The sequence below is a fragment of the Strix uralensis genome, chromosome 2, assembly GCF_047716275.1.
Source record: "Strix uralensis isolate ZFMK-TIS-50842 chromosome 2, bStrUra1, whole genome shotgun sequence".
NCBI lineage: Eukaryota > Metazoa > Chordata > Aves > Strigiformes > Strigidae > Strix > Strix uralensis.
In genome coordinates, this window is record NC_133973.1 from 42,605,700 (window position 1) to 42,631,270 (window position 25,571).

The 25,571-nt window shown below is 38.7% G+C and overlaps 1 protein-coding gene across 6 annotated transcripts in view; it reads left to right on the forward strand.

Moving 5' to 3' along the window:
- The window catches only part of RPGR (retinitis pigmentosa GTPase regulator), a 47,689-nt gene that overhangs the window by 16,078 nt on the left and 6,040 nt on the right, over positions 1-25,571 (forward strand). For all 6 annotated transcript variants that reach the window (XM_074858540.1, XM_074858541.1, XM_074858545.1 and 3 more), the window contains 6 exons: positions 9,902-10,060; positions 20,087-20,242; positions 20,776-20,900; positions 22,026-22,208; positions 23,089-23,251; positions 24,591-24,697. In XM_074858540.1, the coding sequence (XP_074714641.1) occupies positions 9,902-10,060; positions 20,087-20,242; positions 20,776-20,900; positions 22,026-22,208; positions 23,089-23,251; positions 24,591-24,697 (893 nt within the window). The remainder of the gene's footprint in view (positions 1-9,901; positions 10,061-20,086; positions 20,243-20,775; positions 20,901-22,025; positions 22,209-23,088; positions 23,252-24,590; positions 24,698-25,571) is intronic.

Here is a 25,571-nt window from a genome sequence, read left to right on the forward strand (position 1 = left end):
ACTCTGTGTTGCTTTCCACCTCTCTCTTCCTGGCTCTCTGTTGCTTTCCAAAGTGATGATGCCACTCATTTTTTAATAAAGCCAGTATGGTGAATTTACCAGTTAGTGTTGATGGTATTATATATGAGCAGCCACGAATTCCTCTCAGCCATATAGATTTACATTATTAAGCTTTAGTCCCCTCAGAGTAATTAAAGATTTCAAAGGATCAATAGTTTTGATTGTAAAGCTTTTAATGGGTACCCAGAAACTATTCTATCAGATACATTTCTCAGGTTACTTGATAAGTGCTATTTTTCCATGTACGATATCTATATAGCTCTCTGAGAACATGCTGTTAACAGAATGGGGACTTCCTATGGTGGATAAATATTAATTAGGTGTAATGCTGGTAGTGTACAACTTTTATTACAGATACTCTATTACAGTAAATGAATGAAATGCCTCTGACTGATCAGGAGCTCAGCACCTGTTAGGAAATCTACAGCTTCCTGAACTCAAAATAAATGAAAAAAAAATAATAAATCCTTACTTCAAGAATATAGTAAGAAGGTGTGTATTTCTGCCTTTGAGCCAAGAGCTGCAGTGGGATGTGACAAAAGCTCTTGTTAGAAGAATGGTTGAGGACAAGTATCTAAGAGCAAGAAGAGGACAGTGTGTGCCACATGTTTTAAGGAAGTGGAAACTTTTAATGGGGGCAAATGAGAAAAAAGGATTAGGGTGGGTAAGAAAAATGGAGCCTCTTAATATATTAATAGGAAGATGAACTGGTTATCACCTGTGAAAATGGGGAGTTATTGAACCCTATACAGTTCAAACAGGCCTGGGTGTGAAATGGAAAATCTTAATTTTCAGCTATAGTATCTGTAAATCCTGCACAAATTTGGCTTCAATCTGTCTTGCTGAAACTACTGGCATGCAGATGGCCTCTTTTGTGGTGAAAGGATAATTTTTTTTTTTTTTAAATTTTCCTTTAGGCCCTTGCTGACAGTTTTATTTGACTGATACTTTAACTACCATAAAAATGTAGAGTTGGACATCCAGGTACTTTTACTGAATTGTTCTTCTGTTGCAGTAGTGTCAGTGTATATCCAGACAGTGTTTAAAAACAAAGCTTATGCATTTAATCTAATTGCACCATAGTCACACACTATTTTAGCTGTGAAGTTAGCCATTAAATTATGAATTTGGAAGTTCTGCAAGCTAAGTCTGTTTAAGTACAAATGTAGTTACCTTATTTTTCTTATAGCCTAATTAGGAAGTCAATGCACTATGCTGTTAAAAGATTTTGCTTAAAAAAAAGGTGATTATTTTATTAGGGGTTTTTTTTTGACTTATGGAAAACACTTGCCTATAGGACTTCCTAGACTAGCTCAGAACAGTGGTTCACATCCTCAATAATGTTCCTCTTAGGGGCAGAACATAGCAAACTAAATAATTATGGAGTATTTGAAATACTCGTATTACAGGGATAGGGGTTTTTTACCCCAAATTGCCAGTTAGTCATTGAATTATGCTTTGAAGTATGTCTCAAAGTTTGCCTAGCACAGGGAATCTTCCATGTATTTTTATTGTGCGGTTTTATCTTGTTACACTAGAATTTAAGTGATTAGTGTTATTTTTAATACATACTTTTGGAGGAAATATCTGGAAAAGAAAGTGTTTTTATATTTCCAGAAATTAAATTTACACTGTTCAGGTGAGTGTATAATCTGTATTAATTCCCTCAACATCAATGAAGTATACCAGAGGAACTTTTTTAGATTGTGGTTGCTGTTATCGTGGAAGGAATGGGAGAAATACTGTTAATAGAAAGATTTCTCCACCTGCAACTTATCAGTTATTAGAATACTGTAGAATTACTACATACTGACTTTTTAAGCATCAAATAATATACTGTCATTAATAATAAAACATAGGATGTAGGACTTGTTGGGCTGAACTGATGAGCATAGCACCATATGGTTCCTTTTCTTAATATATTACGGTTGACATAAGCTGTATACTGGCTAAGCAAACTGTTAAGATCACAGGCATATCTGGGTTAAAACTAAAAGGTGGTTAATAAGGACACTGGAATACATAATATGGTCACAGAGTGCCCTCTCCAGGGCAGGATGTTCATTAATAAGAGACTATTGAGAAGAAAAGTGAAGTATGGATTCCACCTTTTTTTTTTTTTTTAATAACTAATGTTAGTTCTTTGAAACAGCTGGTTTTAAAAAGATTTTTTTAGTAGATATTTGTCTTTAAGGTGTTTAACTACTATAAAGCCAAGTGCAATGTCAGTGAAAAGTAGAGTGGAATCCTGACACAAACCTTTAGTAGATAAAAGCATGTTTTATGGAAATTATACAGCATTCAATCATCTGAATTTGTACTTCAGTTCTACAACCCTCCCCTCACTCCCGAAGTTTTTCTTATCTACTGGATTTGTCTGAAGATTTGTCACCTTTCTTACTTCTGCTTTTTAGAACACCTTCTTATTTTTGCTTTTTATAATGCCTTCTTTGCAGATGATAATTCAACTACTAAGCATGTCAGTCACCTCTATTCTACTCTACCATGTACGTGTGGGCCCTGCTGACACCAAAAGTAGTTGTAGAATAGAAGAACAGAATATATTCTGAATTATTTTTAATAAAAAACACTTCTGAAATTTAGACTAGGCACAAGCATAGGCAATGGCTGGCTCATTTCCATATGCAAATTAGGAAGCTGCTCTGGTTACTCACTTCCTCTTTGAAAGATGATTGTTTGCTCTGTTTTGCTCTCACTTTGCATCCCTCCCCTCTCACTGAAGAGGTGACAGTGTTTCAGAAAGCATTATGCTTGGCAAGCATATTATAGCTCATTTGTCCACTGGAGGAGATGGAGAGCAGGAAAAGCCGATGTATCTAACCACTACTCTGGTGTCCTCAGCAGAATTGGATTTGCGGAGCCAGAAAGGAATTGAATATATTAGACCTCTCTGGTGTTTCCTCTGCCTGAACTGTTACTGTAAGCAAAGTCAAGATAGATTCTCACTGAGAAGATGTCTTTTCATAGAGAGCTTTGTAGGTTCCTTGAATTCCTTTTTTTAATGTACTTTGTCATTGTTTTTAAGGACCAGTTTTAATATATCACAGAAACATGGTGGGATGTCTCCCATGACTGGAGTGCGCCAATTCATGGCTACAAGCTCTTTAGGAGGGATAGAGAAGGAAGGAGAGGCGGTGGGGTGGTGCTGTATGGGGACTGTTATGATTGCTTTGAGCACAAGTATAGTGAAGACAGGGTGGAGTGTCTTTGTATTAGAATTAGGGCGAAGGCCAACAGGGCAGTAGGAGTCTACTATAGGCCACCCAACCAAGACAGAGAGATGGATGAAATGTTCTATAGGAACTTAGGAGAAATCTCATGATCACTTGCCCTTGTTCTTGTGGGAGACTTTAACTTCCCAGACATCTGCTGGAAATACAACACAGCAGAGTGGGACCAGGCCCAGAGATTCTTGGAATGTGTGGAAGATAATTTCCTGACACAGCTGGTGAGTGAACTGACCAGAGAAGGTGCCCTGCTGGATCTCCTCTTTGTGAACAGAGAAAGACTGGTGGACGATGTGGTGGTTGGAGGCCGACTTGGGCACAGCGATCATGAAATAATAGAGTTCTCTGTTCTTAGAGAGGGGGCAGCAGAACTGCATCTGGGACATCCAAAGGGCTGACTTTGACTTGTTTGGGCACCTGCTTGACAGAATCCCTTGGGAGACGGTCCTGAAGGGTATAGGGGTCCAGGAAGGCTGGACACCCTTTAAGAAGGAATCCTTAATGGCACAGGAGCAGGCTGTCCCCGGGTGCTGTAAGAGAAGCTGGTGGCAGAGAAGGCCACCCTGGCTAAACAGGGAGCTGTGGCTGCAATTCAGGGAGAAAAGGAGAGTTTACAGCCTTTGGAAGAAGGGGCTAGCCACTCACAATGTTTCAAAGACACTCTGAGGCTATGCAGGGTGGAAATCAGGAGCTCTAAAGCCCAAATAGAAATGAATCTGGCTTCAGCAGTCAAGGATAACAAGAAATGTTTCCATAAGTACGTCAACAGCAAAAGAAAGACCAGGGAGAGCCTCCATCCCCTGCTAGACACAGGAGGAAACATGGCAACAAGTGATGAGGAAAAGGCTGAGGTGCTTAATGCCTGCTTCGCCTCAGTCTTTAATAACAAGACCAGTTGTACTGAGGGAATCCAGCCTCCTCAGCCAGAAGACAGAGACTGGGAGAACGACCCTCCCACAATCCAGGAGGAGATAGTCAGTGACCTGCTGCATCACATAGACACACACAAGTCTATGGCACTGGACGGGATACACCCGAGGGTGCTGAAGGAGCTGGCTGGGGTGCTCGCCAAGCCGCTTTCCAGCATTTACCAGCAGTCCTGGGTGACTGGGGAGGTCTCAACAGATTGGAAATCAGCCAGTGTGATGCCCATATATAAGAAGGGTCGGAAGGATGATCCGGGAAATTACAGGCCTGTCAACTTGATGTTGGTGCCCGGGAAGCTGGTGGAGCAGCTCATCCTGAGGACCATCATACAACACGTGCGGGACAACCAGATGATCAGGCCCAGTCAGCGTGGGTTTATGAAAAGCAGGTCCTGCTTGACAAACCTGATCTCCATCTACAACAGGGCGACCTGCTTATTGGATGAGGGAAAAGCTGTGGATGTTGTCTACCTTGACATTAGTAAGGCCTTTGACACCATTTCCCACAGCATTCTCCTGGTGAAACTGGCTGATCGTGGCTTGGATGGGCACACGCTTCACTGAGTAAAAAACTGGCTGGATGGCCGGGCCCAAAGAGTTGTGGTGAACGGAGTTAAATCCGGTTGGCGGCCGGTCACGAGTGGTGTCCCCCAGGGCTTGGTTATGGGGCCACTCCTGTTTAACATCTTTGATGATCTAGAGGAGGGGATCGAGTGCACCCTCAGTAAGTTTGCAGATGACACCAAGTTGGGTGGGAGTGTTGATCTGCTCGAGGGTAGGGAGGCTCTGCAGAGAGACCTGGACAGGCTGGAACGATGGGCTAAGGCCAACTGTAGGAGTTTCAATAAGGCCAAATGCCGGGTGCTGCACTTGGGCCACAACAACCCCCAGCAGCGCTACAGGCTTGGGGAGGAGTGGCTGGAGAGCTGCCAGTCAGAGAGGGACCTGGGGGTGTTGATTGACAGCCGGCTGAACATGAGCCAGCAGTGTGGCCAGGTGGCCAAGAAGACCAATGGTATCCTGGCTTGTACCAGAAATAGCGTGGCCAGCAGGGACAGGGAAGTGATCTTACCCCTGTACTCGGCACTGGTGAGGCCGCACCTCGATTCCTGTGTTCACTTTTGGGCCCTCACTACAAAAAGGACATTGAATTACTCGAGCGTGTCCAGAGAAGGGCAGCGAAGCTGGTGAAGGGTCTGGAGCACATGTCGTACGAGGAGTGGCTGAGGGAACTGGGGTTGTTTAGTCTGGAGAAGAGGAGGCTGAGGGGAGACCTCATCACCCTCTACAACCACCTGAAAGGAGGTTGCAGATAGCTGGGGATGAGTCTCTTTAACCAAGTAATGAGTGATAAGACAAGAGGGAATGGCCTCAAGTTGCGCCAGGGAAGGTTTAGACTGGATATTAGGAAGTATTTCTTTACAGAACGGGTTGTTAGGCGTTGGAATGGGCTGCCCAGGGAGGTGGTGGAGTCCCCATCCCTGGAGGTGTTTAAGAGTCGGGTTGACATAGCGCTTAGGGATATGGTGTATTTGAGTATGGTCAGTGTTAGGTTAGTGGTTGGACTGAAGGATCTTCAAGGTCTTTTCCAACCTAGATGATTCTGTGATTCTGTAAAGATCATCCATTACACAAACACTTCCATGCTCAGAATTCCAGTGTTTGAGGTGGTTTCAACCAATTTGGCCAATTTAGACTTGAATAAATCCTTTTTTATTCATTCATTCAAGGGATCATAGAGTGATCCATTTCTTTTGTTTACTGCAGTTATTTGCCACCAGCCAGGTCTCATATCTTCTCTCATCTGCAGAATGCGCATTTGCCTTTGAGGGGCAAAGATAGTTTTCCATTTGCTTGAGATAGTTTTCCATTCGCTTGCCCATTTCCTTGACATGCTCCTGTAACCCAAAGTTTAGTGATACAGAAAATGTGCCACACTAGGGAAAGTTCAATACATGACACTATGGCTCTCATAAGAGCAGAAAGCGAAATAACCAGGTTCCATTGTCAACAGAATGTCCTTAAAATGCAGATGTACTGCACACATACTGTACTAAAAAGTTATCTGGGTTTGACTGGATTCTTTTTATGCTTGATAGCTATTCTTTATAGTTTTTAGGCTACTATTTGCCTTAAAGGAATGTGTAATGTATTCAAAAATTGCTTTAATAAATGGTTTTATCTTTGTTAGCTGGATTATTAAGTTGAAAAACTGTAATAAACTTGATTAGTTTGGGAAGTCAAAGGAAACTTGGCCATTTGAATCTCTAATCCTATTAATTAGATCATGATTGGATTAATATTTGCAGTGCAGTAGTGTTTAAAAAGAAGTACTGGTCTCTTCAGAGAGAACTGCATAAGTAAACTCCCAAGAGGTTTTGGTGGTTTATCAGCTTGCTTCTAGAAATATATGGCAGATAAAAGAGTATTAAAACAATACTTACCTTCCAAAAAATACAGGGTTCTTTTTGTTGTTGTTTTTTTTTCTTTATTTTAATTTAGAATCCCTAATAAAATCTTTTTGTCAATGGAATATTTTGATTACAGAAAACCTCACATTGCAGTTGATTTTTTTGTTGTTGTTAATTGGGCTACTGTTTTAGAGTAGAAAATTGCTGCTACTGCAAATAACTGCGAAGTATCAGCCTGTTCAGAGTATTTCTGCATGTAGGTATAAGAATAAAGATCAGAATTAAAACAGAAAATCAAACTAAACAGAGAAGCCTAAACACAGTCCATAGTTTAGAAATGAAATGAAATATACTTTTCTTCAGCTGAGATCATTTGCCATTTCTTAAAAACCAGACAGATTGAATGACTTCAAAACACCTCTTAGAAAAGAAGTGTGGAAGAGTGCAACAAAGGTATTTCTATACAGATACATGCAGGTAAATGAAATGTTTTAATATTATTGGGGTAGTTTGTGTGTTCAGGAAGGAAAATGTCAGAATGATAGAAAAAATAAGGACTCCCCATATAAGAGAGGAGGGTTGCACCTCTGAAGCTGATAGTTGGGAAATACAGCTGCTATCCTGTTTCATTGTATTGCTGAAGAGAATGTAGCTCTGTGAATAGATTGTGGGTGGCTGCTCTTAATAGCCTGAGCCCTCTTAAACCCTGCAGGAAGCTTGACATTCAGTAAGATTGTATTATTGTCATTCCCTGATTGCCCGTCTGTGCAGTTATAGCATTCAGTAAAAATAAGAAGTCTAGCTGCTAGCCTTAGTGGCCCAGGAGCATGGTACTTGAAGAATTTTTGTCGTTGAGAGAGGCAGAAGTGATCTTGGAAAATGTAGAAACCATATAAAATAGTCTGGGGTTTCTTTGACTAAGGCAGAGGATAAATTTCCTTGGTCTTGTAAGCTTTACAAATAAATATTGTGCCATCAAAGTTAGATTCTAAATCTTTGGTGGAAGTGCTGGGTTGCAACTTTATGTTGAGTCTTAGGACCCATTTTCCATTTAAAGCAGGAATTTGGCTTTTATGAAAAAAAGTCCTTCTTAACAGTTTTTGCTCTTTGAGTATGTCATCCTTTTTGTTTCAGAATTTTTAAGTTAATTGATAAATGTATGCATTTAAATTCATTTGAAGCTGAGGTCTATTAAAAAATGCATAACCTCTTTTTTTTTTTTTGTCCTGAATGAACTTTACCATAAAGTAAAGTCATACTTCAGATTCTCCCTGTAGTTAAAATTCATTGAAAACCTCTTCTCAGGCTTCCTTTGAAGAAAATAGATCATCATTTAGACTTTTTGCTTATTGTGGACTGTCAATACCAAAGGTAACATACATCACAGATCAGCATGACTGCTCCAGAATTACTTCATCTGAGAGGGTGGGAGGAGCACTGCTTTATTAAAAGGCACAGTAGTTTAACGGTTTTCAGAATGAATCAGCCCTTCTGATGGAGGGTCCTGGCAAAAGCAGTCTGTGCTGCTCTGTTCTGCATCCACTGCAGTAGTCACTCTTTAGCACGAAGTAATCAAGAGTCAAGTGCCACAAAGGGAAAAGAAATATATATAGATTGCTGGCAAAAGAGTTTTCCAGGAACAACATTTTGAATCTAGTTTATCTATTGGATTTACCAGATAACTTAAATGAAGATGTATTAGTAACTAGTTGTCCCATAGTTACACAAAATGAAAATGTGGTTTTGCAACCTGAAATTCTTGCTCATTTTTTATTCATGCAAAAGGAAATATTAAATGAGTGTATTGCCAGAGTAAAGCTCAGGAAAATTCAGTAAAAAATGACACATTTCTTACTGACTCCAGTTTTGACTTTCTCATCATCAGAATTAAAAATTCAAAAAGATAAAATTCCTTTCCTGTTTTGGCTTGGTATGGGGTTTGTTACTATGTTGATTATGTAACTGTAGCTATCACTTCGAAATTCCTTTAGCAGGCAGCTGCAACAATAGTTTTAAAATTTCTTTATCTTGGACTAGCTCCATGTGAGAGTTTTGTTTATCCTTGTGCTTTGTTACATCCAACTGGGATTTAAAAAACCCCTTTTTCTTACCTAGTAGCGTAGGATGATTTTTTTGTTAAGTAATTTCAAATTCGTATTGTGGGCCACAATTTGCTATGAGGACACTACTCCATAAATAATCTTTTTCAGGAGTGGAGAACACTCAGCTATTAACTTGAAGCTTTCATGGCAGTAAGGAAATGTTTTCTACCTAAACCTCACTCTGAATTATTAGAATGGTTGGGGCCCCTTAGCATGGAAAATCAGAAATGTAGATGTAGATAAATTGTAAATAAAGATGTAGATAAATGTAAAATGTAGATAAATGTAAAAGATATAGATAAATGTAGATAAATTGTAAATATAGCAATGCAAAGTACATTTTACATGTTCCATTTTTAACTATGGTAGAAAGATATACAGAATGTTGTCTTGAGTGGTAATTCAGACTTACATAGCAGTGAAAAAGCAACGGGAGTGATTGGAAAAGATAAAACAAATGAAACTTGACAGTAAAATGAATTCAAAGGGATTGAACAGTTTTTGAACTGGATTCCTAAAAAGTCTGGGTGAATGAGAAGGGTCTTCTTATATGATTATCTAGCAGACCAGAAAGAAGTTACAGGGAGAGATCTGTAAAGACCTCTCAGTATTTTCTTGAACTTAATTCTGGTGGAGTTATTGTTTATGGAACCACTGCTGTATCCCTGTTGTATAGCTCTTTTCTTGCTGTCTAGTCCACACAGTTTCATTGCATTTACTCTACTTTTTTCCTATTTTCTCTGTATCTTAGAAGAAGAAAGTGTGGATTTTCCATCAAAATTCCATGCAAAACGATTTTCTGTTTTAATTGAGATTCTTGCAAGCAACTTCAGTTGACGTAAATATAGATTATAGAGGGAATTATATCCTCTCAAAAGCAGGACGTATATGGGTTTGTTTTTTCCTTGGTTAGATTCCTTGCAGGCTAAATATTGCAGTTCTTATCTTGGAGGGGGCTAAAATTTAGCCCCTTATTGTCCCATCAAAGCAGACTGGTTTGCACAACTGTTTGGACATTATACAAATGTGTTCAATTATCCCGTAATGTTCATACACTTTTCTATTTTACTAATTTGTGTCTGCAGCAGTCTTGACAACCCATCCTTGCTTCTGAGTGCATGCTGGAAGTCCTGTTCTATTCTGTATTTTCACAGGAGATGGTGAGCTCTATACTTTTGGAGAACCTGAGAATGGGAAACTGGGATTATTGCCTGAACAGCTGAAGAACAATAGAGTCCCACAGCCTGTACTGGGAATTATGGAAAAGGTTAATAAGGTTGCTTGTGGTGGAGAACACACAGTGGTGCTGACAGGTATGCAATTTAACTGGATTTTTTTACAGCCCTATAACTTAATCAGTAAAGTCAATTTGCTTTAAAGAATTTACATCCCACTGAAATGTAAGATGCTGTAGTGATCCTAACTGGAAGACCATTGTACATCAAGGAGGTGGAAATCCACATAACAGTTAACCTAAGTGCAGGTCTGTGCTGTGCTGCATATATAGTTTGACATTCAGGCCTGTGCTGCACATATCCCTTGGCTACAGGATAAATTTAGCTAATTTTAACAGAGGAGCTTACAGGCAGATCCTACTTGGTATCACTGGTTACACCACTTGCATGTCCTTGCCTTTATCTAAAACTCCAGCAGCAAGTTCCCACATGAATGTTCTTTTTATTTGACAGTAATAGAGTTGTTTTGCTTGTAAGAAAATCCTATAAGAGCTCAAATGACCAAAATGGGGTAACCTTCCATGGGTGTAATATGTGTAGGCTGCTGTGCCTGGCTGGAGACCTATTCAATTCCACACAGCTCAGGATTCCCAGCATCTGAAGGAATATAAGATTGTTGATATTATCTTCTTTTTCTTTATAGTCTTACCTCCAATAAATAGCATTTTAAGAGATACTTTGCAGAGTCTGAGTACTTTCCTTACTGGAGTTGTAACAAGCCAGCACCTCCTAGTGCAACATGGATGATTGATGTTTCTTTTCTCTAAGGAGCTTGTGCTGGTGTGAGGGGGGAAAATTTTAGGGGAAAGCTTCCATTCTGTAGTAAATTTAAATGACCTTGAATATTTAGGAGGGTATTTGGGAAGTCACTTTTCAAGTAGCTGTCTGTTAATAGTGATGGTTTGGGTTGGAAGTCACTTTAAAGATCATCTAGTTCCAACCCCCCTGCCATGGGCAGGGACACCTTCCACTAGACCAGGTTGCTCAAAGCCCCGACCAACCTGGCCTTGAACACTGCCAGGGAGGGGGCATCCACAGCTTCTACAGGCAACCTGTTCCAGTGCCTCACCACCCTCACAGTGAAGAAATTCTTCCTTACATCTAATCTAAAGCTACCCTCTTTCAGTTTAAAGCCACTACCCCTTGTCCTATTTTTACAGACCCTTGTAAAAAGTCCCACTCTGGCTTTCCTGTAGGCCCCCATTAAATACTGGAAGGCTGCTATAAGGTCCCTCCGGAGCCTTCTCTTCTCCAGGCTGAACAACCCCAACTCTCTCAGCCTGTCCTCACAGGGGAGATGCTCCAGCCCCCTGATCATCTTCATGGCCTCCTCTGGACTCACTCCAACAGGTCCATGTCCTTCTGATGTTGGGAGCTCCAGAACTGAATGCAGTACTCCAGGTGGGGTCTGACAAGAGCAGAGTAGAGGACAAGAATCACCTCCCCCCACCTGCTGGTCACTCTTCTCTTGATGCAGCCCAGGATACGTTTGGCTTTCTGGCCTGCGAGTGCACATTGCTGGCTCATATTCAGTTTTATATCCACTAATACCCCCAAGTCCTTCTCCACAGGGCTGCTCTCAATCCACTCATTGCCCAGCCTGTATTTGTGCTTGGGATTGCCCCAACCCATGTGCAGGACCTTGCACTTGGCCTTGTTGAACTCCATGAGGTTCACACAGGCCCACCTCTCAAGCCTGTCCAGGTCCCCCTGGATGCCACATCCCTTCCCTCCAGCTTGTCGACTGCATCACACAGCTTGGTGTTGTCAGCGCACTTGCTGAGGGTGCACTCAGTCCCACTTTCTGTGTCACCATGAAAGATGTTAAACAGCGCCCGTCCCAATACCGACCCCTGAGAAAAGCCACTTGTCACCGCTCTCCACTTGGACATCAAGCCATTGGCTGCAACTCTGTGAGTGTGACCATCCAGCCAATTCCTTATCCACCAAGTGGTCCATCTGTCAAACCCATGTCTCTCCAATCTAGAGACAAGGATGTCATGTGGGACAGTGTCAAATGCTTTTCACAAGTCCAGGTAGATGACGTCAGTTGTTCTTCCCTTATTCACCAATGCTGTAATCCCATCCTAGAAGGCCACCAAATTCATCAGGCACGATTTGCCCTTAGTGAAGCTGTTGGCTGTCACCAATCACCTCCTTATTTTCCATGTGCCCTAGCATAGTTTCCAGGACGATCCGCTCCATGATCTTGTCAGGCACAGAGGTGAGACTGACTGGCCTGTAGTTCCCTGGGTCATCTTTTTTTCCCTTTTAGAAAATGGAGGTTATGCAAATAATGCAAACGTTTGTCTATATTTCAATGGCTTTGTCTCTCTTCTTCCACCAACATACAGTCTTACCCTGGCAGTATTCTGTCATAAAATAAACTTGTTTACCTGAAATCAGATTATCATTATTAGGAAAAAAAATACCATAAATTTGAGGCCAGAAAATGTACAAATCATAGCATTATTTTATGGGTTATAAAATGAAGTTTTGCAGAAAGTGTTTGATTATCATTACTGATTATTTTTTTAACCATAAATCTGAAGCCAACCAATAGATATTTTGTTTTAATGGTATTTCATGTGATAAAATTTCATTATAACAAATGACTGTTACAGAGATTTAGTAGGAAGATGTAGACCTGGATGACATCATTATTATAGTGAAATCTGTACAAGAGCTAGAATGAAGAGGAAAAATATAAATGCCAAAAGACAAATACAGTGAAGAAAACACCGTAGTAAGTCAGTGTCTTTATATGTAAGATTTGTTTGCCTGTGGAAATAGATCTTGTAGTAGAAGGAAAATAAGAAATTCAGTGCTGGCTTAGCTGGCAGTTGATGATCAAAGCATTGTGTGCCAGAAGATCCAGTTGAGACAAGAGAAGAGGAAAACAATATCCTGCAACAAAATACATTTTCCTAAAGATTAATAGTTGTTGTGACAAGAGTGAAAGGTCAGATAGATGCTTTCAAATGTGATTCAGTTATTATTAAATAGGTTACATCTGTGAACTTCTGCCTAAGACACTTTGAACAAGAGTAGAGGATAATGGAAATACTGTCTTAAGTGAAAGACACTTTGTCAGGAGAGTTAATATACAGAAATTTTTTTGACTCAACATTTGGGGAAAAAATTGGGGAAAGAGATAGATTTGGACACTAATCATTTAGAAATGGGTGTAGCATACATGCATTATAGGCTTTGCACCAGAAACTTAACTTGAAATCAGTACTGAAGCATATATTGCATCTTGAGATAAGTGGCTTGACCACAAATTGAGAATTCTGATGAGGGACATATCTTTAAAGAGGAGTGGAAACATTTATACTTCTTTTAAGCTAATTTTCCTAAACTAAGAAAGTAGTACAATTCTGAAGAAATTCCAAATTTCAAGTATCATCTCCCATCCAAATGGGTGCTGCTTGGCTTTAGTAACACAATACATACTGATGCGGTTTTCATCTTTTCAGGGTCTTTCCAGTTTTTCAGGGTGTCGTTTCAGTCTTAAAGAATAAGAAGTGAGTGTCTGACTATTGTAAATTCCCCTGTTTCATCTATCTCATTTAACATAGGAATAGGATAGGATAAAATGTCATATGGAGAGACTGTTGCACATCTTGGCTCATTTCTTGTCATCAGTTCTACTTAGGGTTTATCGAATCAGGAGAAAGCATAATCCAGTTATCTTACTGAGTATAAGGCAAATTTCTTCCTGACTCTCATACATAATTAGTCTATTCCAAAGAACTTCATGTGATTTCTTTTTTATGACTGTCTTATCTATTCTATTGGCAATTTTGTATGGTAAGAACCACTGTTATCTGGGTTATTAAATCAAGCTACTGTTTGGAATCTCTCCAACAAGTATCAGAGTAAATGGTAGAAAGTATATATTAAAATAATTCATTTTTTTCTCTGAAACTCCAAAATGGGAAACTCAATTTTTTTTCAAGAACAAAAAATTAAACCATTGAGAGCAATGACTTGGAAAAAAACTCTTTAAAGGTTTTAGAAATGTTGAATATGGTATTGGAAACCATCTTCTTTACAAGTCTTATTGTTACTTCTGCCTTTAATATTTGCAGTTGTTCTAGAGAATAAACAGAATCGCAGTTGAAAATTCTATCATGCAAAAACATTCTCTCGCTGTAGCAGCACAAACCTATTCATTTTGTGACAGTCTATCAGCCAGTTCAAGAAGATCATAGCCTCATCCCAGATGACTTCTCTCAGAAACTAAAAAAAAAAGATGCATCCACTACCCACAATGCTTGCAAATGCTTTCTACTGAAAATGAAAGCTGTTGGTATCGTCACTTTCAAACGAAATATGAGAGAGCAGCAATCTCAATTTGCATACTTTTTCAGTTAAGCTTTTTAAAAGGTAGAATAATAATAATTTGTGAATCTAGAAATTGGAGAGGAAGAAACAGATGATTGGGAGTGGCCTTAATATCTTCCAGTTTTTTTTCAGATGATCACAAATCCTCTGGAAATAATCCTGTCTATAAAAGGATATATTGCCTCCTTTTATTCTCTGAAAGGAGGGAAAGCAAAGATGTCTCTTCAAAGGAAAAAGTGAAGCAGTCCTTCGAGAATAGATTGTTTGACACAACAATACAGCACATTAGTGTGTTAGTATGTAAAATGTTGGGTTTTTCATCTTCTGTCTCAAAGTCTTTTAAAAAGAAAAGAAAGTGAAGATACCCTTTTGAAAGAGGATGAAAAGGATGAAAAGTATCTACCTTTTCATGACAGAACTGACTGTTCAAACCATATAGGCTTATCTAGATTTTTCAAGCCATTCTTAAGTCTGTATACTATTTATACTGAAATCCCCAAATCCAATTACTAGCTCTGGTAAAACAGTATTGTGTTGACAGACGATTTTTACAGTAATATTTTTAAGCATAAGCTGTTTAAAAATAAAGCTATTGTAAGAGTGAATAGCCCACTAATAACCTACTAATAGTAGTACTAGTGTAGTAGTAGTAGTAATAATAATAACATTCAAGGGGAATGAATCTATGTGGAGAGATATAAGCACACCTGTCTGTTTCCATTTTTCTTCCATGGATTTTTAACTTTGTCTGTAGTGTTAAATACATAGCAAGGAATGCATGAATCTTAAAAACACTCTTGGAGCTCACTCAGTTCTTTCAGCAAATAGCATGTGTTTAAAAAAATCTGAAAGCTATATAGATTTTTGCCTAGGACTATTGTATTTATAGTGACAATGGTCATAGAGATTAAAGAACTGTAACATACTCCAGAAGATGCCTGCAAAGGTGGATGATACACAGTTGCAGGGAAATATCCCTGTTCTTCCAAAAAAAAAAAGTGTAGGAAGTAAAGGAGAAGCAGTCACAGCACTCAAGTGCTGAAAGTCACTTGGTACAGTAAAGCCATTGGCTTCTGCGTAAGCTCTGAAACCATTTCTCTTCATCCTTCAAGGACCCTTCTCATGGGCTGCTGCTGTGGATGCAGCATTTCCTTCCTCGAGGCCAAGACAGGACTTGTGTTCTGTTTCTTGTGGGTGCTGTTAATATGGCTGAGCCTTTCTTATGATTCACTGATGCACTGGAGGCAGTGCTGCTTCCCTCGTGCTGCTCTGGCCATATGTCTTTCCTCTCCCTTTGTACCACTCTGGTGCTGCCTTGGCCATTCTACAGGAGAACTGTATCAGCAAAACCCCCAAAACCTGGCTTACTGAGCTGAGCTGGCTCACCACATAGCCAGGTGGGCAGCAGAGACAGTGCTAGTGGGGACTGAAGAGAGAGAATGGGGGAACAAGATCTGTCCTTTTGCTGGCAATATGTTTTATTTGTCTCATCCAACCATATCCTTACTGGGACTGACGACACCGTTTTGACACCGTTTCCCACAACATTCTCCTGGCAAAACTGGCTGATCGTGGCTTGGATGGGCACACGCTTTGCTGGTAAAAAACTGACTGGATGGCCGGGCCCAGAGAGTTGTGGTGAACGGAGTTAAATCCGGTTGGCGGCCGGTCACGAGTGGTGTCCCCCAGGGCTCGGTTATGGGGCCACTCCTGTTTAACATCTTTATTGATGATCTAGAGGAGGGGATCGAGTGCACCCTCAGTAAGTTTGCAGATGACACCAAGTTGGGTGGGAGTGTTGATCTGCTCGAGGGTAGGGAGGCTCTGCAGAGAGACCTGGACAGGCTGGAGCGATGGGCTAAGGCCAACTGTAGGAGTTTCAATAAGGCCAAATGCCGGGTGCTGCACTTGGGCCACAACAACCCCCAGCAGCGCTACGGGCTTGGGGAGGAGTGGCTGGAGAGCTGCCAGTCAGAGAGGGACCTGGGGATGTTGATTGACAGCCGGCTGAACATGAGCCAGCAGCGTGGCCAGGTGGCCAAGAAGACCAATGGTATCCTGGCTTGTACCAGAAATAGCGTGGCCAGCAGGGACAGGGAAGTGATCTTACCCCTGTACTTGGCACTGGTGAGGCCGCACCTCAATTACTGTGATCAGTTTTGGGCCCCTCACTACAAAAAGGACATTGAATTACTCGAGCGTGTCCAGAGAAGGGCAGCGAAGCTGGTGAAGGGTCTGGAGCACAGGTCTTATGAGGAGTGGTTGAGGGAACTGGGGTTGTTTAGTCTGGAGAAGAGGAGGCTGAGGGGAGACCTCATCGCCCTCTACAACTACCTGAAAGGAGGTTGCAGAGAGCTGGGGATGAGCCTCTTTAACCAAGTAATGAGTGATAAGACAAGAGGGAATGGCCTCAAGTTGCACCAGGGAAGGTTTAGACTGAATATTAGGAAGTATTTCTTTACAGAACGGGTTGTTAGGCGTTGGAATGGGCTGCCCAGGGAGGTGGTGGAGTCCCCATCCCTGGAGGTGTTTAAGAGTAGGGTCGACTTAGTGCTGAGGGATATGGTGTAGTTGGAAACTGCCAATGCTAGGTTAATGGTTGGACTAGATGATCTTCAAGGTCCTTTCCAACCTAGATGATTCTGTGATTCTGTGACAGTAAGAAGAGGGTGACAGTGGGGCCATATCCCCTTTTGGATTCATGCTGTAGGCAAGTTCATTTACAAATTCAAGTTCAGACTGATGAAATGGACCTCTGTCATTTTATTACTAAGTCTGTGAGGTTGCTTTGCCATAGACTTATCTTTCCATGTATTTATAAAGACAGATTGGAGGAGATATCTTGCTTCTGCTAAATGAGATTATTACTGAGGTTTGGCCTCACTTCTGCACCAGAACGGTGAATCATTTAAGAAGGGTACAAGGTTTTTGCCTTCCTGTGCCTTGATAATTGACTAATAAGCAAATTTAGGAGGAGCAAAATTTAGGTGCCCCTGGTCTATATAGGCAGTGGAAGAAATAATTCTTCTTATAAAGGCACTCTAACCTGGTTTTGGATTGGCCCGTTCTCCTCATTATCCATAGAAACAGAGGAAAAGAAGTAGTTTCCTATATTTTTAAGGTTCACATTTGAGAATATCTCCGTCCCTCAATGCAAAAGGCATTGCATGTTTCAAGCTAGGATTAAAGAGACTGTGAAAAAAGTCCAACTTCACTCAAAATAATTATGTTAATCAGATAATGGCATATAATTTGAAAGTTAACAAGATCTGCCAGTTTCCAAAGAAATGTTAAGACAAATGCAGTGCTTCTAAACAGAATTTATTGAATCAGCCATCCTGAGAAAGTCATTTACTAAAATAGGGATGAGACTCTGGTTCCCTTAGAGAAAGCTCCTGTCTTTCAGGTGTAGTTTCTTGATTCTTACACAGAAAGTCTAAATGTTACAGAAAATTTCTTATTTTTACTTTTTAAAGAGCCTGCGAACATGTTGCTTTCATCTACTGCAATTTCCAGCAGAGGGAGCTTTACTATTACATTTAGTAAGAAAAACAGCTTTACTCAATATTTTTCATCTACAATTTGAAAAAGTATGAGACCATTGTGGTTTTTTTATGGTGTGAATTCATGACATCTTAATACGGAAAAATTTAAAAGGGACAGAAAGGGCAAACCCTTTCCTAGAAAGAACATTTCCATATGTAGTGTTACAGTACTTCATCATGGTTCCTTTGAAATCAGAAAGTTCAGCATAAGTTAGTAGGTGTACTATGGTAGTAACATGGAATCTGGTCTCTTCTTTCTCTTTCACTGACAGTAGTGGAGGATTAGTTTGAAGAAATGGTAACATAATTTCTTTTTCATATTTCTCCAGTTTGTGGCTGCTCTGAGAATTCGGTCACACAGTGTAAACTACTTTTGTGGCACTGAAACTTGCTTTGCTATTCCAGTTGCCTTGTTTCCTTGACACAAAGAAGTGCTCAAAAAGCAAAGATTCTTTGTGGATTGTTGTTCCACACATTCTGGCATGGGTGCCTATTCCTCTCTTACTTTTGAAGGTGGTGAGATTTTTGACCTGATGGTGTTGTCCCACAAGCGGAGTCATTTACCCAGTGTACAATATGCCAGTATACACACAGAGCAGAGGTATTTTATTTCATGTTTGCGCAAAGATGGGTTCTAGGCAGTAATTCCACAAAGCCAGCACACCGCACACAGGCAAACGACATATTTATACACTTCAAACTGCATGAATAAATGTTTGTTGTAATGACCAGTGGTTAGTTTCTTATCACTTTGTCCCTCATTGATTAATAACATGTCTTGTCTCGATTTAATACAGAGTCTTTTTATTATTCTGCACAAACTCAAAGGGTGAGGGGGAGCAGGTCTTTTTGGTCTTAATTTGAGTGGTGGTTACGATCTCCTTCTGCTGTCTTTACGTTTCCCCCAGTTACCATAGATTTTTGCTGACTTTATGCTGCTTTGGCAATTACTCAACTTTCAGCACCTTCTGGGCAGGATGTTCCCCTGTTATCAATCTTTTAGTGTCTCTTCAAGGGCATAGTCATTAGTAAGGCTTGCATTGTTCATACAAAGTAATCAGACTTACATAGTAAATCCATGACTCCCTGTCCTCCTTAGATTTAAATGCAATATATCTAATTCTAACTTAAATAGTGTCAGTATAATTTAGGCACTTACCAAACATACGTTTTTATACAGGTAACATTCTCATCTGTGCAGCAGGGGTAGGCATGCTGTGTACCATGTTCTTAACAAAGATTTAACAATATATTACTTCCAAGCATCAGGTTTCTTTGCTTGATTTAGAATATTTTTTGTCCTTCTCAATCTTTCCCAGATTTTCATAACAATTTTTCAAGTATTTTAAGTAGTACTTTTCTAGCTTTTCCTTTGTTGGCTACATGCAGAAGTAAAAGGGTCAGGGCATAAAATTCTAGGAAAACTCCTTTTCCCAAAAAACCTTAGTCTTTGAATTTCCCTTTTCAAGCATGACCTCATCAAGATTTCCAAGCTTCACAGTCTTCCCCTGTTGTGATGGAGTGCCAGGGATGGACACACCAAGAATCTTTATTGCTTTGGATAAACTCTTACTCTTTTTCCTGGCACAGCCAGTCCATTAAATGGACAAAATATAAATGTGGAAAGATGATTATTCTGTCACGAGATAAGACAATTTTAGTGTTCTCTGTATTTAATGCAGGGCTGATTTGGTAGCTGAACAGAATATTGATACCTATTCTGTTATTGTTTCAGTCTCTTCTTACACACAAATTAGTACTGGTTTAAAGAGGTCTAGTCTATTAAGTTTAGGGTTATGTAGGTAACCAGAAATTAAGATGAGACTATTGTACTTGGAAATGCACATATATGTAAACGTGGTCTTGAATTAATTGCAGTATATAAACTCCCATAAATTTTTTGTTAGCTGATATTTTGTGTACACGGGATCAGTGAATTATTTTGCAGTTATGTTAGAAAATATACTGCATATTGAACCATTCAAAATTTTTTTCTGTATATATTTTAGTGCTTCATTTCCTGTTTCTTATTTTGTTGTATTTTGTTATTGGTAAATGTAATTGATTAGTTGATACATTTTTTAACTGATAAAACATTGCTTTTTTGATGCTGATGTCATTTGATTTCCATTTGGCTAATAGAAAGCAGGTTATAATATATATATATCTCTCAGCATATTTGTGGTTAACTTTGCCTGTACATTTTCAGAGACAGATGTATATACTTTTGGACTTGGACAATATGGGCAGCTGGGACACGGTACTTTTATTTTTGAAACTTCAGTACCGAAGTCTGTGAAACACCTGAGAAGGCATAAAATATGTAACATTACATGTGGGGAAAATCATACTGCTGTCATAGCAGGTATGTAAGTGAAAAATTCTGAAATGTACTTCCAGCGATTCTCTCTGATACTGTAAAATCTTTCTTTATAAAATGAGCAATAGAAGAAGACATATGCAAACTTACTAGTTCTAAAGGCTGTGAGCTAGTGAGAAAGCCAGATTCAGTATTAGGAATTTATGATTCTCAGCCATGCCATGCATAGCTCTCCCAGTATCTCCTAGGGAATTATAACCTCATAATTGTGCCTTGCTAACAAGTATTCTTGTTTAGAAGCCTTTTTTTTCCTATACAATTTCAATCTTATTATTTTATTGTTGTTTTTTTTTTTAAACAAATTGTCTAGACTAACTCTCATCTCAGACTACTTTGCCTGAAAATGTACATATTTTTTGATCATAGTCATCTGTTGAAAATCTAAAAATAATTGTTCAGGTTTTGCTTTTGGAAGAGAAATATTCCTTACTTGCATGGCCTGTTACTTTGTAATGGTTTTGTCCTGGTTTTGTATTGAATCTTTGTTATTAATAACATCCTTTTCTTTCCACATACAGAGAATGGCCTCATGTTTACTTTTGGAGATGGGCGACATGGCAAGTTAGGCCTTGGAGAAGAGAATTTTACAAATCAGTTTGATCCCGCTCTGTGTTATAATTTCTTGAGGTTCACAGTCCTTTTGGTAAAACTTTTGTTCATGCTTCACAGACATCAAAATATTTCTTTTTTGATGAAACACATTACTAATGAGAGCTGAAATCTCATTATAGAATTATTTCTATAACATTTAGTTAGTAGACAGTACAAATTGAAAAAAAAAGGAAATTATACTTACTATACTTACTGTTCATGTAGTTTAGAATGTATTTGGCTTGGACTACACATACAGACTGCTTTTTAGGGTTGTATTTGGTAGTGTTGTGCTATAGTGTTTTGGTCTACAGAGTTGTGGTAGCCTATAATATTAAGTATTTGTTACTCTTAAGTTGTTGGCAGTAGGGGGAAACTAATATCTGTTCTGAAAACATCAGAGTGTCATCTTTTTAATTTTAATGATTATTTGTGCAGTGGGAGAGTTTTAAACCTTAAGAAAATTTGAGGAGTTGCTTTTTTGAATCCAAACAGGATGAGAAAGCAGAAATATGCTTTTCTTTTAAGGGCATTGTTTTCATCTCTTTCTTGAAGTGTTTAAGAAATAAATGTCACAGAGTTGCCAGCATCAAAAATGCAAACATGAGTCAGGATTGAGCAAAATTTGGGACAAAAGTCTGTTGATCACTTCTGTTTGTTTACTGGACTTAGAGTTTAAGAAAGTTTTATCAGAAGTGGTAAGGGTTTTAAAGTTTTTAAAACGTGAAAAATCTGATCTTTACGTAAAAATGCTTTGTTGGAGAGTGTAGGACTTGCTTTACATTTTGTGGATTTTGTGATAAAATATCTAGGTTTGTATCACTGAAGCTATTAGTATTGCCCACATTTGACTTGCATCAAAATAGTTAGCTAAAATCCCTTGAAAATCAGTGGAAATTGCTTTCTTCAGTAATTTGAAAGACCTATCGTGTGTTCTGTTCAATACAAATATATTGTGTTTAAGTAGGAAGAAATGAACATAGATCAGTAGTCATTAATAAATGTAATTAAGTACTTTTATCTTGCTAATGTCATTAGGACCTGAATTTGAAGCAATTTAATATCTCTTTTATTATGTTTTTCTTATATCTAAGTCCATAGAGATGGTCATAAGACAATTAGATCTTTGTATTGATACATGCAAATGAAATAATCAGACCTTTTTTTGGTGCTGTAGGTTGCTTGTGGTGGTTGTCACATGCTAGTTTTTGCTGCTCCAAGACCTAAAGGATCTGAACAAGTAGTCTTAGAAGATTTGTATGAGAGCCGTTTGACTGCTACTTTTTCTAAAATGAGTGGAGACTCACTACTAACAAACACCTTACAACTAACATCAGCACGAATGCGACGTCGAGAGAGGGTAAATTCAGAGCTGTTTGGAGTTGCCATACTTTTAGGAAAGCTAAAATCACAGCATATACCCAGGAAATAAATTTATCTCCTTAAAATACATGTTTAATTTTAATGTATAAAAAGAAGAATGAATATCTGCCCTGGCAACAGAATTGATCCAGGTACAAGATAGGTATTGGTCAGATTTTACTTGTTTATTTCTATGAAAAAGACTGAAATTAATTTTGTATTTTTTTAAATTCTAAAATGTAGAGCCTGTTCCTTTGCATTTTTTAAAATATCTTAGAAATATTTTTTAAAAAGAAGAAGAACCTGACTCTTTTTTTTGCTCTGAGTCCTTGAATATATTCAGGAAGTTGCTGGTTTATAAAATATAAAAGGAGAAAGTTTCACAATCAGCTTGAAATGATCCTAAGATCCTGTGGCTACTAAAAATAGCAGTTTCTTCTCCTTTATCTCCACTACACATTCCATGTCATTTCCTTGAGTGGATCTTTTCACTTACTTGTCTGAAAACTAACTCTACCATAAGACTACATTAATTTTGTAAAAACATATTTATATTGTGGATTAAATACCTCAGTGTTATTCGAGAGACCTGTATTTTCATTTTAAATAAAAATCAAAGTTCTTTTTCTCCTTTGTCTATATTTTAAGACTGCTTGAGATTTTTGTTTAGGAATGACCTGAAATATCCCACTATATACCTCTCCACTTTTTAGGACTGTAAATAATTAAAATATCAAAGAAATTTTGTTTATGCTTCGTATACAAAGTTACAACACCGTATCATCAGCTAAAAGAAAATACCACTGTTAAGTATGAGAGGCTGCTTACATTTTATTCTTCTACTCTTACTCTCAATATTTTTTTTTATTCTTCTAAAGGAAAAGTCACCAGAACAGTTTATTCAAATGGCACGAACTCTGCCTCCACTGGGAGAAAGCTTCTTAAAATCTTCACTGCCTGTGACTAGCAACACTAGCCCACTCTATTTTTCTACAAGTCTTCCTAAAGCTGAACCTATGAAGGATAGAGACCGTAAAAAAGGTGAAGTGTCCCCACATCTTGCTGCTGTTTTCTGATGATTATGTAGTTTGGCTCTCATAATTCATAAACAAATACCCGCTTTGAACATGAAAGGTTTACGTTTCAGTCTTACCTCAAGAGGGTCTGGTAGCATACAGACATGAAAGTTGAGAAATGCATACAAGAAATTGCCTCACATTGTTCGTGTTTGGAAAACATGCTTAAAGATTTAGAGGAACATTGAGTGAAAGAAAAACAACTTCTAAATTGTACCTGTGGTTCCTCAGGCCTGTAGAAATAGGACTTCACAAAAATACTGTAAGATTAGTAACCGCTTTCTCTATTTTCACAAAAAAGAAAAATAATTACAGAAAAGAAAATTATTAGGAACAATCTTAAAGACACACGAAGGCCTACAAGACACCTTGGATAAGAAAAGAGGTCTACTAATTCTTACAGGATCTTTCTTCTTCACTTGGAAATGCAAAAGTACTCTTCACTCTCTGTTATATAAGATAATAAGGATTTGCAATATTCTTGCTAATGCAGAAGCTGGGATAACAACGATACTTGATACAGTGCTGGACTTTTACAGAGATTCTCTAGAGCAGTTCTGGACTTCATCTGGGTTCCTGGGCATGTGTGATTTCCTGGGAAGAGCAATGCTGAAGAGTGTAGAATGCAGTGCTTCTGTGTAAAAGTTAGCTCAGATTTATTGGACAGTCAAATCCAATTTGAAAGGAATTAATTCAGTTAGTATTAAGTGATTATTTGTAAAGCTGCCAGCATGTCCATTAGCATTTCTGGTTCCAGGAAAACAATGCAATTAAATTTGTATTGCCTTTAGAGTCTTCTAAGGCCTAAAACCTCAGGTTTTGTGCCATGTGAAAATGGTTTTGTATCTGATGAACTTCAGGTGCACCTGAAAATGATGTAGGTACATTTTTATGATGCTGCATTGGAGTTAAACCAACTGTCTCTCTATCCATCTACAGATAATGTGCAATGTAGATAATATGACTGCAGCTAATTTAGTCTTATTGGTACACTGTTATTAAAGGGATTAACCAAAAGAAGCTTTGTCCTATGTAATATTTATCCTTTGCAAACCTGCAAAAATGGTCAGAGATCTACAGTGCACTGAGGCCAGGTTCCTGAGCTACCTCTAGTGCAATATTGATGAAAAGGAGGTGGAAGTGTTTCTGCTGTGTCTTAGGCTGGGGGAATGATAAAACTCAGGACTTCAGTCTTATGTCAGTAAAATAGAGATAATCTCTATTTTACAAGAGTCGGTGTTCTGTTTGATATCTATTGCTTGTTCCTGTGGCATTTGTTTACTTCTCCCTGTTTTACCTTGAAGAAAAGAATCATCAAAAAGATAAACCTGGGGAAGGCTCTGCAGAAGAAGATTCAGATAATGAGAATAATGACAGAAACCTTGGAAATACAACTGACATCCTAAATATGGTAATATATTCCACTAATGAATCTGTGATTTGATCATTTTTATGCCGGGGAAGAACAAAGCAGCTAAATCATGTTTCAAGTTCTGGTACAGAACTCCTGGCTAGCTCAGAAAGTCGTAAGTACTGACATACTCTTAAGTGAGCATGCCCCTCCCCATGCTTTAGCTCTGGATATCAGAAAGAAGAGGAAAAGGACAGTGGATACCACATGGTGATCTCTGTCTCTGACCTTCCTCTTCTTGATGATTTCCAAGAGAGAAGGTTGCAGGAAATGAAGCAGAGAGCTGTCTTTTCCTGTTCCAGGAAGAGCTTTTTTAGTACACAGGTGGATCATATTAAAGGGAAGACTAAAATACAGACATTTTGATTATTTGGTGATCCCCGAACATGTTCCTACATATTTCTTTTATTTAAAAAATATGTTCCCTTATCACTTGTACACCTACCCAAAACATTTTGTTCTCTTGGCAGATAGGGTATGTCCTGGCCTTAACACAGTTCACTGCAAAGACTGCTGGGTTTTGTCTTTTTTTAAACTTCAATGGAATGGAAACAAATGAGCAACTGTGGACTCAGCTCAGAATATGTTGTCAGTTATGCTGGAGGGATTGCACATTTTACAGGAATTATTACTTGTTTGTACTTAACAGTACTTAGTAATTTAACAATCTGTGCATACTATTTATTTAACAGTTATAAGACTTTTCATTTTCAAGAAAAAAAATTGTTTTCAGATGTGATGCACAACGTGGCCTTCATTCATTTACTGAAGCATTATTTATGACATATTGCACACTTTATGTGCTAGTCTTCCTTCTCCTTTTCATTTTTGTACTCATCATGAGTCAATTTTAAAATGTTTATCAGAATGAAAC